Raw genomic sequence first — 15,800 nt, 5'->3', positions numbered from 1 at the left:
ATAGCTAACTCTGGTGAGATAAAGTTGGCTTTGGCACCTGGATCAAAGAAGATGAGTGCCGTCTGATCTCTAACTTTTCCCCATGCCCTGCATAACTCACTGGCATCTGTGCTGGGCCTGTCACCCACCATGTCTGGCACTAAACCTGCCGTGGGTTTAGGCTTCTTGCCTTTCTGGTCTTCTTTATCCTCTGAGTCAGCTGGCCTTTTCCTTTGTGGACAATGGATAGAAATATGACCAGGCTGCTCGCATATAAAGCATTTGTTTTCAGCCATTAGGACCTTCTTTTCCTCGAGCGACTTGCGCACAAAAGGCTTCCTTTTCTGTTTCTTTGCCTGCGCTCCAGAAGTCCCAGCTGAATCCTTATCTTTGGTGGCCTGTTCTGACCCCTGTGACGCATCAGGAGCCGTCTTCACAAAGGGCTTCTTCGCTGAATTTTTCTTTTGCTGCCCTCCTTTATCACTGCTCGGAAATCCACTGTCCTCTCCTTTCAACAGGGCAAGACCAGTGTTCGCAACTTCCATAAGCTGAGTAAGGGTAGCCACTCTATTCTTTGTACAGTAATCGCGAAGCCCTTTAGGCAACCCACAACAATACTTCTCTATCTGCTCTATCAGTGGCACAAATCTGTAGGAGGTCACTGAGAGTAATGCTTTACAAAACCTCCTATTGTACTCCAGCAAGCTCTTGCACGAAGCTGCCGTAAGCTGGTGCCAATTTGTCAAGACATCGGCTTCAAATTCATTTGATAGCCAAGCAGATGCAAACATTTGCTTGAAGTAAACCCAAGTGGCGGGTGCCTGTCCTTGCATTAACAATGTCGTCCACCAGGTAAGCGCATTGTCCTTTAAGAAAGTGGCAGCTTTCCTGACCTTCGAGGCCTCTGTAAAATTCCCTCCCGCATAAGCTGTATCAAACTGCTGGAGGAAAGTGAGTGCCTTTGTCTTGTCCTCGAAACCACTGAAGGTACTGAACTTTACTGCTGCACCACCCTCTTTGTAAGCCTTCGGCTTCTCTAGTGCCCCCAAATTGTCATACGGAATGGTCTGCAACATGGGCACTGTACTAGGCATGATCGGCACGTGTTGGCCATTCACATTTTGCGTCAGAGGTGCGATATCTGGCTGCTGTCCAGAAAAACCAGCCATGCCAAAATGACCCTGTGGCACCCCAAACTGGCCCTGGTTGCCGTGGAAACCTTGCTGCATGCCGATAGTACCATACATGGGGTTTGGCATGATGCCTTGCATACCCCCAAACACTGCTCCTGGCATGTACGGCTGACTTCCAGACGCATAACCAGCCATACTTTGGAACACTGATCCACCCCCGAAATACCCAGGATGTACCGTGGGTGGTGGAAAAACTGAGTGCATAGCCTGGTATCCAGCTCCCTGTCCATTCAAGACAGCATGCTGGCTCTGAAAGGTGGCGGGCTGAACTGGCATAACCTGTGGAATAGGCGTTCTAGCCACCTGTTCAAGCACGGGAGGAATCTGCTTTGGAGCCCCTGACTCCGCAACATGCGAGTGTTCCCTTTCCTCCTGCGCCTCATGAAGTACCTGGGCTTGAGCTTCAACAAGCTCCGTACGCGGCGTAGGTAGCCTATTTTGCTGTTGCACTGGTGGCGCTTGCAAGAATTCCATAAACCTCGGATTCTGCACCAGCTGCGAAAAGACATTCACCGCGGCAACTAACTGAGTCTTAAACGCATCATCCTCAAGTTGCCCTGTCATAAAGCCCTGTACTACTGGAGGGACATTCACGTTGACAGGAGGTACAGACTGACGTGGCCGTGAGCTCTCGAAAATCTCAAAAACCATAGGAATCTCCTGCCTGTCCTTTGGAGAGGAACCCTCTTCCATAATTCCCTTCCCCTTGTCGGCCATAGTGTAATCCCCGCGTTCTTGGACTGTGTGTCTTTACCCTGAACAATCCAGGCTCACTCTTTGAGGAAAAAGTGATTGATATCCCGGCAATGGAACCATGAAACCGGCCCGTAGGGCGGTAGGCGTTGGCTTTCACCCGAAATTCTTTACTTAAACACACACACAGAGCACTTTGCAAAGGAGACCTGTAACGAGAATTAACGAGAGAGTTCTTATGTCTAATAGAGGCTGAAGTCAGCCTATGAGACAAGGAAAATATACATGGGTGTGTCCTCAATCTATCAGGAAAGGACAAAAGTACAAAGTAACAAAATGTGGTTCTTGTGGCAGAGGGGGAGTGGTGATTTATGGGAGGCCAAGATATGAGATACACGATATATATGGGGGGTGGGGGGAACTCGGGTGCACATCTAAATACTCAGGGAAGTATAATCATTAAGTGCATCAAGCTGACTAGCTCTATCCTATGCCAAACTGGGGGTGTAAGACCTTGTACATGAGTGGGTGTGATCTCAGGACTGCTCATATGATTGCGACTAGATCTGCTGCATTTTAGCAAATCTCTCTTGGCTTGCTTGCTGTTGGTGAGCTCGGATTCGTATGTGATAAGAGTCTTGGAGCTCTAGATCCTGGAGCTTTAGGGTGTCTCCTAGCTTTTACCGTCTCATCCTATTGTAGGGTGAGCCGTCTTTGTGTCAGTGTGACGGGTGGCGGTAGGGTCGTGGTCCTCCAAAAAAAGTCTGTAAGTTGTGGCTATCTGCCACCCTCGTGCTACAGGTGCCAGCAATGTCTCTTTGTCTATGTATCTCCACTAGAAAACGGCCAAATTGGTATTGATCTCTAGACTCCCTGATCTGTTGTAGGGTGGGCTTTCGTGTGAAAAAAGCCTCATATCTATCTCTTATCCTCTCATATGCTCTACATCTGCAGACAAAGTACTCCTCATCCATATGCTCTACATCTACAAACAAAGTGCTCCTTGTCCTCAATCACCCTCTCTGTGCAAAGCTAGCAGAATCTCTCAGCTCGGGGGGTATGAGCAGCTCTTCCTATCTCTATCTCTATCCAGTGTGACGGTACCCAGAGCTGGGGACAACCGCCACTTGTGAGCTTATGTGGCATGTATGTGTCCATGTAGCGTGGTCTCTAAATGAGCCCCTTGCCTAGCGTGATCAAGAAGTGCTCAATGTAATACAACATCTTCCAGGAAAGAAGTCTAGGTGCGATCCATGTCTCTTGATGTAGAGGTGTCATAGATCTTGTTTGAGTACTGTGTTCCTCTCACTGTGTAAGAGCTTGATGAAGGGCGGAGTTCGGATCGTATTGGAAGGGTGGTAATCTATCCATGTCTACTCCATGTGCTCCAAACCACTCTCTCACCTGCAAGTATAAAAAATCCTGCTCACGTGACTCTGAAATGTTTCTCTCAATCTGTGTCCATGAGGGGTCTGTGCCACGTACATATGGCTCTATGTGCCACATGGACATACTTCATAGACTTTCAAAGCGAATTTTGCACCTATCCTTAGATAGGAGTGGTGAGCTTGTTTGCAAGACCTACATGTCCGGACGAGTGTATTAGATTAGGTTTTCGAGTTTTGGAATCCTCTTGCATAAATGGATTGTATAAACGTTTTGACAGATGTTGTTACATAATAAAGCATGACGTGCATGTAGTTTTAGGTTAGAGGAATCCAACCCGCCATTCCTCGTGTCAATCGGATCTCTGGTGGGCAGATGTGCGACGGGTTTTATCCAAAAACTTTGCTTGGACAAGTTTATTAATAATCATTTTAAATGATTTTTTTTAATAACTTTGATATCCGTTTTCCCTTCCTAAGTCTTAAAAACTTCATTAGTAGGTTTTTCACCTATAAAAGGAGCAAGAGCCCTTACGGTTTTGTTAGTGCCTGATGTGTTAAGGTACTTATCTTTTTGGACTGTAACTAAGGTCTTAGTTTTAAACCTTAGGGGCATGTTTACACAAGTGCCTAATGCTTAGATAGTTTTGAATACTCGAATTGCCTTATAGCATATAACAGTTTTTGGATGTGACCAACGAGCAGTTTGCAGTCTTCCTTTAGTCGTACTGTTGTTTTGGGTATCTAGTTTGATGATGATGATGATGATGATGAATACACAGTGAAGCAGTACCTTCATCCTCTCAATCATGGTGTTTATTATTCATATGCTTTGCAGTTTTGTGACTTAATGTGCAGTCTGCTGTCTTCTCTTTCTCTTGCAATGCATGTTTATTGTACTGAATACCTCTTAGGGCTGTGAGCCCCTAACACTTTGGTGATCCTGCAATTGGTAGAATTCAACCTGAACCATATGGCACTCAGGAATGCAACAGGGTACCGATATGTTTGTTGACATAGATTACCTGCAGGAATTCTCAAATTAGGTAACCCTGCAGGAAGAGTCTGAGAAATATGTAGCAAAGTTCTTGGAGGAGTTCTTTCCGAATCTGCGAGGGGAAATCAAAATTGCAATTGTTGATAAGGTAGTTACATCATTTTTACCTTTTGGTGCTTGCAATTTGCCTTCATGTTACAGTCTGTATGAAAGGAAAGTATCGGTACAGTACTTAAGACAGAAGAGAAAAAGCAATGCATGAGTGGGTCAAGGAAAGGATCCAATTTACCACAACACTCATATGGCACAAGGTTTAGACCGAGGAGAGAGTTCTTTGCAAGGGGAAGACAAGAAGAAGAGTTTGGTAGTGATGACCAAGAAGAACCTATAAGGGGGGTTGCAGCAGGAGTAGGAACTATTGGGGTGAGAACTGAACTGCAAGAACCTGAACACAAGCTGCAGGAGACCCCACCCAACCAAGGAGACCAACAAACAACTCCTCCCACAACAGACCAACTTTTGGGACAATTGGTTAATGTAGTGCCAACTCAGACAGTGTTAAGGGCAAGAAGACAATTGCAGTTTGTACCATCAGGGACAGGTACTTTACCTTTCAATCCACTTTGTAAAAGCAACACTTCAGCCCCCTCCTGTAAGGCAGCAAGGAGAGGGAGAATCACCACTTGTTTTTCAGACATTGGTCTCATGCTTCATAAAAATAGTAGCCATGGAGTTTCAAAACAGGATTTCGAAATGAGTTTCAGAGGTTTTGGTCTGTGTCTGAAAAGTCATCCAAGCGGTTTCGTAAAAAAATAAATTTGACATATAGACATGCGCCAAATGATCACACATGCTGTTAATGTAAGACAGGAATTTGGTTCAGTTGGTGCTAGAGAACTTAAGGCTTCAAACTTAAGCTTTTAATAGAATAGATGGGAACCACACATGCAAAAATTATGTTCTTCAAAGAAAGGCGAGGTTTCAGAGATGTTCCCCAATAAAGGCCTTGGAGAAGTTTCCCAAGGGACTCATAGTAGCTTGGTAAAATATCTCTGTTTATTAGTGTCTTTTGAAAGGTTTTTATGGAAATTCATTCAAAAGAGTTGTATCGCAGAGATTCTGAGGTTGGAATTTGCACACTAGTTTGCCTCTGGGTCTCTTTGTAGCTGACAGCCTCCAGAATTTTGTGAAGTTTCTCTCCAGTAAAGTGAAACATTTTGAACATGGCGTGATTGACGTGATAATTTGTTAGTCACTTTATCAGCTTATGCCTGGCTTCTTAATTTAAAGAATTTGTGCAGCTGTTTGAATGTTCATTAGGTTTGAAGGCCACAAACCTTCAGTGCAACAGAGCTAATGTCATTTCCTTTGTATTTAGATAGGAGAGAATTTGCAGCTCAATTTATTCATCTCAGTGGGTTTTTCTTTTCTGGACAGGAATTTTCGCAAATCACAATCTAAGGTTGGATCGCGTTAATGTGTTTGGATTTGATTACGACTATACTCTGGCTCATTATAGTTCGGATCTTCAAACTTTAATATATGATCTTGCAGTGCACCATCTCGTCAAAGAGGTAGGGATTTCTCAATGCTCTTCGGGCTTGCTCAAGTCTGGCTAAATTTATGTTCAACACCATCATTGCCCATGATTTGTACTGGTGCACTGCACAGCACAGATACCCAGATACCTGCTTACAATTCACGTACGATAAAAGCTTTCCAATTCGTGGCCTCTACTATGACAAGAAGAAAGGTTACCTTCTGAAGCTTGACTTCTTCCATTCAATGGAGCTCGATTGTTGCTATTTTGGACGGCGCAAGGTAGTTAATCTAAACTGACTTTTCAAAACCTTGATAATGTTTATTCTAGCTAATGAATGTTGAGGAAAACATGCGGTTTAGGATAGACTTTGTTTCCCCAGCTGCAGTCGTGGATTTCTGGATAGACTCACATCTCCTTTTTTGAACTCTTTGCTCCTGGATAGACTCACATCTCCTTTTAAATTCATTGCACATCTCCTTTTTTGAACTCTTTGCTCCTGTCTCTTAACGAGAACCTGAATGGATTGTCTTATACTGAGTCCATACAACACGCTAGCTGGCTGTCTCCTTCAGCCAGCAGTGTGATCTAGCAAGCACAATTCGAGAAGAGCATGAGTGATTGAGGGTTTGGTCACCTATAGGTGCCACCCTGCAGCATGCATAGCACGTGCATGCATTCCTCTTCCTTAGGTACACACATCTGGGATGAGGAACAGATCTTGCCGGTCATCTGATTGCGCACATGGCTTGCTGAATGCACCAGCCGTTGCTGCTACTGTCCAGCTGACGACATGCGTGCAGGGTAAAAAGCAGTGCAGTGAGTGCCACCTCAGCTTGCCCAACCCTTTGCTGATTACAATTAATAGCATGCCTGTAAGGACAATGCCCAAGGCAACTACTTCCTGGCTTATCTTGGCACACCGCAACTCTTGCAAGCAGTTGCATGCATTGCCTCTCTCCTCTCAACCTATCAGCTACCCGCCCCTGCCTCTTTCCAGCAACATTAGACACTGCTTCTCGGGTACACCTACCCCCCTATCCCTCGTGCGAGAGGCTGGCTCAGCCGGTCTTGGGATTTCCTCATGTCGATTTGAGGTCATAGGGGAGCTAGTAGCCCGAGTTGAAGCAAAAACAAAAGTTACTTGCACAGATAGCATTAGTTGGTAGAGTGGTTGGATAGTCTCTCACGCGCTCCCTTACCATCTACATGCCGATTTGAGGTCATAGGGGAGCTAGTAGCCCGAGTTGAAGCAAAAACAAAAGTTACTTGCACAGATAGCATTAGTTGGTAGAGTGGTTGGATAGTCTCTCACGCGCTCATCTCTTCAAGATTGGTACCACTTAGTCAGAAGAGGACGAGCTTCCCTCCTTTGAGTCATTTGATGGCCTCCCACACCTTCTAGACTTTTTCAAAATATGCTTTTCTGGCTTTTCTCCGCTTCTTCCGCCTAAACTTTCGAAACTCTTTGAAGATGAAGAAAAACTGGGTCATCCTTGAAACAAATACTCTTCTTGGATCTGCTGACCACCTCAAAAGTCGACTTCCGGCCCCAGTGACCAAGGAAATCCATTGATTTCCTCTTCTTTCGAGGGTGCTTTAAGCCTTTCCTTAGCTGGTTCATCTTCTTTTCAAGAGCTTTGTCCAACTCTTTGTGCGAGTACCGTTTCCCCTTTTCTGCACTTGGCTTTTCTTTCAATTTCCTTACTGCCTTGAGAGGAGAATCGGCGGCCTCTCGCCATCTTGAGTGAATCTCATCAATCAGATAATCCTTCAGGTGATTCATATATTTTGGGTCTTTGGAGTACTTGATCAATCTTTTCACACAGGTCAACCTGCAGTTGATGTTTGTACGCCATTCTGTCAAGATTCCCCATACTGCGCAGGGCTGTTTTGAAACCCTAGGGCTTTGATACCAGTTGAAAGCGCGAAGGAGAAGGTACCAGTAGGTGCACGTCGCGATGTAGTGTAGGATTGGGGCAAGAAGGAGGAGGCGGAGTGCAGCAGAGAAGAAGCGCTAGCAATCGAAAGCAGAGAGAGAGCTCCTACATTTTTGGGGAAACTCAATAAGTGAGTTTTGGGTTTTCCCACTTTAATTATAAGCGACATAAAAAAAATGTGTCCAGTTTCAATGTGAACCTGGACAAAGTATAAAAATGTACAAAAAGGGGTTATTTAGGCCTTTAACCCAACATGCGTCACACTGAACTTGGCAAGAAGCCAAAGTGTGCACCAAATCTGTCACCCCTAAGTTCCCTGTGTGGTGTGGGAACTCAGTAGGCTGAATCTAGAGTCAATCAAGAACTATGTGCTGGGTCCACTCTATGAAATCCCTACCGCACAGTGGAAAGGAGAAACCCACCGCTGTGTCCAAAGCTTCAATGCCTCTAGCTGCAAGAAAGAGGACGTGGACTCGAAAGCATGCCTCCTCCAAGTCAGGAGAAGAGTCACCCAGGAACCATGTGAAGCTGTAGTCGAAGAAGTCCCAACATTTGCGAATGTCAAAGCTAGTCAAATCTCTAGGGACTGTTGCAAAAGGAGAAGTCTGCACCAAAAATGCGGCCTCAAGTGGGGTTGTCCCTCTCGAGCAACACGGCTCGTAGCGAAAGTACTACCAAGAGATCCCCTCGCGGCAGATGCTTGTCCAGTGACCGATCCCGTGCGTTTGAGGAGGAGTGGAGGAGGGGTTGGGAGCTGAGGCTCTTGGCCCCACTGGGGAGAGAGGAGGGACGGAAGGCGGAGGTGGAGGTGGAGGTGGAGGTGGGGGAGGGGGAGGAGACGGGGGAGGCGGAGCGGCAGTGTCTGAGGGAGGAGGAGGTGGAAGAACTGAAGTGGACGGGGCCTCCTCAGGCGGGTCCTGCTGAAGGGGGTCAAAACGGTTCCCGGTCGGAACCCAGTACTGCTGAGCTGCAAAAGGTCGGCCACCAGGGAGAGTAGTGGGGCGAGCCCACCCCTGTCGGCGGCAGCCAGGCACCTGTTGCTAACCGTCAACTGTACGATCGCTGGTTTGAGTCGAGGTATCAACCTGTGCGTCCTGTGTGTTTGGCTACTGGGCATACTCAGCCTTGGGAAGCTGCGCATGCGTTGTGGGTCGAGGTCTCATGCAAGGACAGGCTTTGCCAAATGGCCAATCTGTGTGCAAATGAAACATTGATTCGGGAGGCCCGAATACTCCATGCTGTGACAGAACCAACCTCCACTTACCTGAGGTAGTAGGATGACCTTCAGAAGAGTGGGTGTCCCGAACCAGAACACGTACTGAGGGGATGCCGACAGCCTTGGCAGCCACAGAGGCTGACGTGGGAGGTGTCTCCATGACAGTCCCAATCTCTGAGCCTATCTTGGACAAGAGAGGCAAGTACTCTCTCCTCAAACCGGGAAAGCAGACGGAGATGGGAAGGTCTGCCTCCTCTACCAGAACATCTGTAGCTCGATCAAAACCATGCCTCCACTATCGAAAGTGGGCTCGAACTGCTCGGAAGGCCAAGGGGCTTATTGGGATGACCTTGGATGCCATCTCGGAGGTCTCGAACTCTATCTGATAGTAGCCGTGCCCGATGAACTGAACATCTAAGATCTTGCCCACCTATGCGAGAAGGCGGGCCTGGACAAGATTACGCACCTCTCCTCTGCTGGGTCTGTTGCCGAGAATCTTGCAAACGACGAAAGTCGCATCCACCTCTACTGAGTATGACATGAAACGTTTCGGGGTTTCGTGTGTTCTGAGGTTTCGAGGTTTCTGATACGTTTCGTTTCTGAGCTCAAAGAAATATGTATGTTCGTATAACTATACATTGAATATACATACAAATTCATTTGTAAAGACATGATATACCAAAATCTAGATGTGAGACTTGAGTCACGAGTGAACAAAGTAAGTCAGCAGCCAGCTGCAACAACGTGGAGGTAAAGACGAGGGGCCATACTGACGTGTAAGGTTCGGGGAGGGAGAGAGAGAGAGAGAGAGAGAGAGAGAGAGAGAGAGAGAGAGAGAGAGAGAGAGAGAGAGAGAGATTATTCAATGTGTGTGAGGGTAAAAAAATCTGTCGATTTTTTGAGGCGGCCTTTGTGCATAGCTTAAAAATTCCCCGAATGGGTGGTTTGAGGTTAACAGGTCAAAAGGGGGCAAAAAGGAAAGAGAGGATAAGGGCAATGGGAGTGGGCGAGGAGGCAGGCGGGGGGCAGCGCGAGCAGGGCAACGGGCAAGGGGCAGGGCAACACGCAGGCAGCGGAGGGAAGGGTGGGAGGAGGGAAACGCGAAGGGTGAGGGGAGATGACAGGGCAACGCGAGGGCTAGAGGATGGGCACCGCGAGGGGGCTGGGGGCGGGGGAAGCACATCGAGTAGCGAGCTCTCGGTTACAATCAGCATTTACGCACCACATCTATATCATCCATATGCCCGGCGGCAAGCATCAAGCGGATTCGGGATCTCAAAATTGCTCAAAAAGAAAAACCTAACATCATGAACCTTCTGATGTAGCAGCACTGTACGGACAGCTTTGTGATTTGCTGGCTGTTGACATGGCATCTGTATGGATTTCCAGAATTTTGCGTTGACAGCTTTGGGCGCTAGGGAATTGAGACGTGAAGCTTTTCATGTAACTGCTCTTGGAAGGCCAAGAGCCTTTATAAAGATTGAGGGCCTCATTCTCTCTCAAATTAGCTTGGGAGCATTGAGTAGAGAGAGAGAGAAAGAGAGGACCCTTGGACATTGTACTTTGCCAAGATAAATAATAAAAAAACCGAAAGGGGCGCGAGACTCTAGGACCAATCTCTCTGTGCACGGAACTACGTTGGGTTGTGTCGTCTCTCTCAGTTGTGATTAAGTTATTTTCAGTTTCTCTCACGTGTGTTGCATCAGATTCTTGACTTGGGGTGTCCAAGTCTGTTACACGATGACCACATCTGTGAGGGAAGGATCTGTAGGCATTTTGGCAGGGAATACTTTTTAGATCATGCACGTGTGATTCTTACTTTGGCAAATAGGCAGAGGAGTGGGAGCACCTTCCTGTGCATCCTTGAGAGGATTTTATTGGATACAAAGCTCAGAGAGTAGGTGGTGGCGCTTTGGACAGAGAGTTCCGAGCACATAGGGCAGCCCAGCTAGTAGAGTGGCCATTGGACTTGCTGAGCTTAGTCATATCTTCCTTCGGGAGTCTGCAGCTCGTTTGGCTGTAGCCAAGGAGGAGGGGAAACGACTCGACGAGGCATTGCTACCCTGTAGGCATATGTGTGAAATTGCTACTGACGTTTAACGAGAGTTGCTTTCAGCCTACAAATTCTTAGCCAAGGCTTTGAGTTTGAGAATTCAGACGCTACTTGAGACCATTATACATGGGACCTAGACAGGTTTTGTCAAGGAGCGCAGTATCCTTGACAACATCTTCACCTTTTGGGAGGCTTCAACCCTTGCACGACTTCGTGGAGAGGACCTTGTGATTCTCCTTCTCGATTTCAAGAAGGCATACGACAGAGTTTGCTTGGATTTCTTGGAGGGCACTCTACACACGATGGCGTTCTTAGATACTTGGATCAGAGGGGTATCAACTCTCTACCGATGTGCATGTTGTCGGGTGTTGTTGGTAGGGGGAAGATGGGAGCGCTTCATGCTCACGTGGTCTGTTAGATAGGGCTGTCCTCTTGCCCCCTTCCTGTTTCTCTTCTATTCTATGCTAAGGCGACGAGCAGATTTCTGACTTCACAGAAGGTGGGTTTGTGTGGTTGAGAGCTCCCTATTGGGGGAGAGGAATTGCTTGACGCTGAGTTTGCTGACAACGCAGCCATGTACTTGGAAGGCCATGAGGCCAATTTGCACAAGTGTCAGCAGGCTCTTGAGGTGTTTTGTTGTGCTCCTGCTTGTTGTGCAGCAAGAGCACTGATCAACCGGAGGAAGTTAGTAGCTTTCTGGGTTGGCAGTGCCCTCACGCCAGATTGGTCGTCGGGTGAGGGCTCTAGGTGGATCCCCCCAGGGAGTTCTGTATGCTATCTGGGCTATCAAGTCGGCTTGAATTTGTCTCCAGACAGGAGACTGCTCCCCTCCTCCTTTCCATTAGGAGAAAACTACTCCATTGGAGTTCGGTACGGCTCTCTTTGGCTGGCAGAGTTGTAATGGTCAACAAGGTGCTGTTGGCTACTATGTGGTACATCGCATCTTGCTGGTTCTTCTCAGGTTTTTGTATCAGCCAGCTAGAGAGGTTGATCATGAACTTGTTGTGGCTAGGACCTGACACCCAATTAGCCCGGGCCAAAGTGTCCTGGCAGGTCATCACTTTACCATGTTCTCAAGGGGGGTTGGGAATCATCGATCCAACACGGCAGAGAAGAGCTCTCCTTGGGAAATTGGTGGTTAGAGGACTTCTTCGAGGGGAGGAGCCCTGGACGGAGCTGCTACTTCATTGGATTCGAGCCGGAGTCCCTCATGCGGGAGGCCCTTGGATCCCGTCCATCAGGTGGATTTTTATAGAGATGCGTAGGGTTTGTCTGAGTAGGAGCCTGGAGGACCGGTTTGTTGCGAGTTTGCTTTGGTCCTGGGAGAAGTTGAGGAGTGGCTTGGAGTAGCATTAGCCCACTTGCATGGAGGAGTTCTCGAGACAACCTCTTGTTTGGAACCCCATGGTTTGCACACAAAGAGGCCACTTGGTTGGTAGTAGGCCTCACGTTTCTTGGGGTCCCATGGCAGAGGGTCAAGACCGCACTTTCGGCGACTGGCTTCAGTTTTCAGGATTGTCCGAAGAGGTTCAGAGCATGCAGTTATGAGGCATGAGGAGGGTGCAGAGCATGTGTCAGGATATTACAGAGGCTATACCAGTTAAGTGGCATACCCCTCTTGAGGCATCGGCTCCCAGATGGATAGGGGCCTTCACACGGCTTGAGGTCCTCATTGCAATTCGGGTCTGTTCTGAGTCAGTACCACGCATGTTCTCTGAGGTGCAGGGAGAGGGTCGCCTTTACAGAGTTTCAGTAGAGGCACCACATGTTGCAGAGTGTTGTTTTTAGAGGATTCGAGTTAGTGGGCATTTGTGGGAGGAGTTGTGTGATAGATCGTGACCCAGCAGATCTCGAGCCAGGACACTGGCGGTTGTGGGCTTGGGAGAGTCGCCCTTTGGCATGAGTGTAGTGGGACCCGGGAGAGTGGTTCTGGCGGGATCCTTTCTCTTCACCCAATCACCCAGGGATTCCTTTTTCCGAGTATACAGTTTGTTTGGGGCGGCACATAATGGCCACACATAGCGAGGTTTACCCAGCAGCAACACTTCACTGGCAGTAGGAATACCTCACAGCTGAGTTTTTGGCAGGCTTCTGGGAGTGGTTGTGGGATAACAGGTAGCCAAGGTGAGCTACCATGTTTCAGTGGCTGGTTGGGCATAGAGCTACAACAGTTGGGAGTTGGTTGGTACACAACGGCTTTTCGGTAGCCTGTGCAGCATGTGGCTATCCTTTGGAGAGTCAGCGCCACTGTTTGTGGGATTGACCTATAGCACAAGAATTTTGGCTTCGGGTTCTTTGGCTGATGCAGCCCTTTCCACAACTCAAGAGTACACTTAAGGTGCTGCAACCTGGTCCACACTCACGGGCACTGCACTCCACTTTGAGCGGACTTCCACGAGCATGATGATTTTGATTGAGGGGGATCGACCTACACTTCGCCGACTATAGAGCTCACCCCCTAATAGTGGTGCAATGATAGAGAGTGGTGTTGGGAGCTAATCTGTGGCCTAACACTGGTTCATCTGGCGGGCCCGCTGCTTTTGCATCTTTGAGGCTCGCCCTATCCCACTGACAGAGACTGTTTGCGACCTTTGGTTGGAGCTGATTCATACTTTTTTTTTTGTAAATCTACTTTGATTAATTTACAAGTGGGAAACCTCAAAGCGAGGAAAACCCACGAAAAGAAAGGGATACAAAAAGCGGAGCACTTTGAGGCTCCGAAGGCTAGAAACAGTCAAAGTAAATCCTGTAGATATCAAGAGTGATGTCTCCAGCGTTATAGGCAAAATGCAGCGCTTGACCAAGAGATAATTTGAAATAGGGAAAGGGATCAACAGAGGTGCCTTGGAACATTAAGGAGTTCCTATGGTGCCAGATGGCCCACATAGTCCAAAATCTGACCTAGCTGAAGAACACCGCAAACTGAGATGACGGTGACTGGAGCACCCCAAAAAGCCAAAAGCGTTTGTGAAAAGAGCGGGAAGGAAAACGCAGCTGAAGAGCAGTCGATACTTGCCGAATGAAGGCTCTGGAGTGACGACAACGCCACAGTAAGTGTGGCACAGTCTCCTCAGCTTCAAGGCATATGGGGCAGCGGGAAGGTGCAATATGCCGAGCATGTAACACACTGCCAATAGGTAGAGCTCCCACCAAGCAGCGCCACAAGAAAACATGTTCCTTCAAAGGCAGATGACTGCCAAATGCGAGACAATGTGTGTTGCCACCACAAGGATGACTCGGAAAGCGACCACAACTGATTACCCTGATGCACAATCCATACATCAGACTGAGGGATGGCATAGACACTGCCAGCGAGAGTCCACATCCATAGGAGGAATGGGTTAATGAGCAGCAAGCATCCTTTGAATCTCCTGCTAGAGAGGAGAATAGTGAAGACCCAACCAAAAGCGGGACATTGCGTCAGCCAACGAAAGAACATAACCCGAGTCATCAACCACCTGATGCACCCGACAGATTCCTTTTTGGGAAAGAAAATACGCTTGGCGAGGAGACCGTTGAACCTAAGTCGAGGTGAAAGCCCTGCTCCAATGTAGACTCTCCAAGCGAAGAGAGTTTACCCACAGAGGATTGTCGACCATTCCAAGCCAAATGCGAAGTGACAACCTTCCAATCAACAATTAGAGAAGAAGTAAAGGGACATCCAAAAATGTGTCCTTCAAGCTTCCCAAAAACAACATCCCAGTAAGTTGGTTTCCAATGACCAAAAGATGGGGTAACAATGTGCGTACACAAATGTGTGACCATGAGAGCCTAGGGTTGCTGCTGCTCCACCAAAACTGGCAACAACATAGCTTTCCGAGCCAAAAGATGATGTCTCAAGTCCAAAATATTTAACCCATTAAGCCGCTTAGGAGAACACAGCTTGTCCATGGATAGAAGCCGAAGACCCTTCTTGCTAGACGAGGTCCGCCAAAAATGCTCTAAATTATTGGACATGACCGACTGCAAGCGCAACCGAGGCCTGGATAACAAAGGCAAGTAAAACTGCACATAAGCCACAAGGATGCATTGTACAATCCTGAGACGCACAAGAAGTGGCCACGTGGACAATTTCCAATAATTCAACTTGGAATGCAGACATTGGAACACCCAATCCAGTTTTTGCATAGCCGATACATTCCAACCCAACGGATAACCCAAATGGCGAACCAGAACACGTGGAGGAACAATCTCCCCAGGCCACAATGTCTTATGCCAGTCACACTCTTTCAGAGGCAATAGCTTGGATTTGCAAAAGTTAACTTTGAGACCTGCTGCCAATCCAAACAAGTGAAGAGTATGCATAATTTGTTGTACATCATCATAGTTATTGCGAGGCATGAACAAAGAGTCATCCGCATAAGCCTGACCAACAAACTGCCGTCCAGAAGGTAAAGTCAGGCCATGTAGCCTACCAATGGAAGTCAAAGGAATCCAAATACATAAACAAGGGATGAGTAGCGATCGCATAAAGCAAAGCACTCAGAGGGTAGCCCTGCCTTACCGACCATCCCAGAGGCCAGGATTCTGTGAGAGATCCATCCAGCAAGCCTGCAGAAGTGCTGTGTGCATACAAGAAAAGCACGACACGGAATAGCCTAGGCCCAAATCCCAAGTGTTGCATGGTATCTGCAATATAATCCCAAAGAATAGTATCATATGCCTTTTCAATGTCGACCTGCATGACCAAGACATCCTGTCGAGTATATTTTGCATATCCATTCCAATGATGACATTCGCAAGGTTATGAGTAATTTGACGTCGTGGAATGAAGCCATATTGAGATTGATGCAAGCCTTCATGC

General features: G+C 47.6%; 1 protein-coding gene across 2 annotated transcripts in view; it reads left to right on the top strand.

Moving 5' to 3' along the window:
- LOC147456041 (HAD-superfamily hydrolase, subfamily IG, 5'-nucleotidase) overlaps positions 1-15,800 on the top strand; it is a 143,746-nt gene that overhangs the window by 74,221 nt on the left and 53,725 nt on the right. For both annotated transcript variants that reach the window (XM_086514618.1, XM_086514617.1), the window contains 2 exons: positions 5,685-5,821; positions 5,919-6,068. In XM_086514618.1, the coding sequence (XP_086370744.1) occupies positions 5,685-5,821; positions 5,919-6,068 (287 nt within the window). The remainder of the gene's footprint in view (positions 1-5,684; positions 5,822-5,918; positions 6,069-15,800) is intronic.

Source organism: Adiantum capillus-veneris, chromosome 6 (assembly GCF_014529385.1).
Source record: "Adiantum capillus-veneris isolate H3 chromosome 6, ASM1452938v2, whole genome shotgun sequence".
In the NCBI taxonomy this organism is placed as follows: domain Eukaryota; kingdom Viridiplantae; phylum Streptophyta; class Polypodiopsida; order Polypodiales; family Pteridaceae; genus Adiantum; species Adiantum capillus-veneris.
The sequence above is the reverse complement of the archived record's forward strand: the minus strand, read 5'-3'. Positions and strand labels throughout refer to the sequence as shown.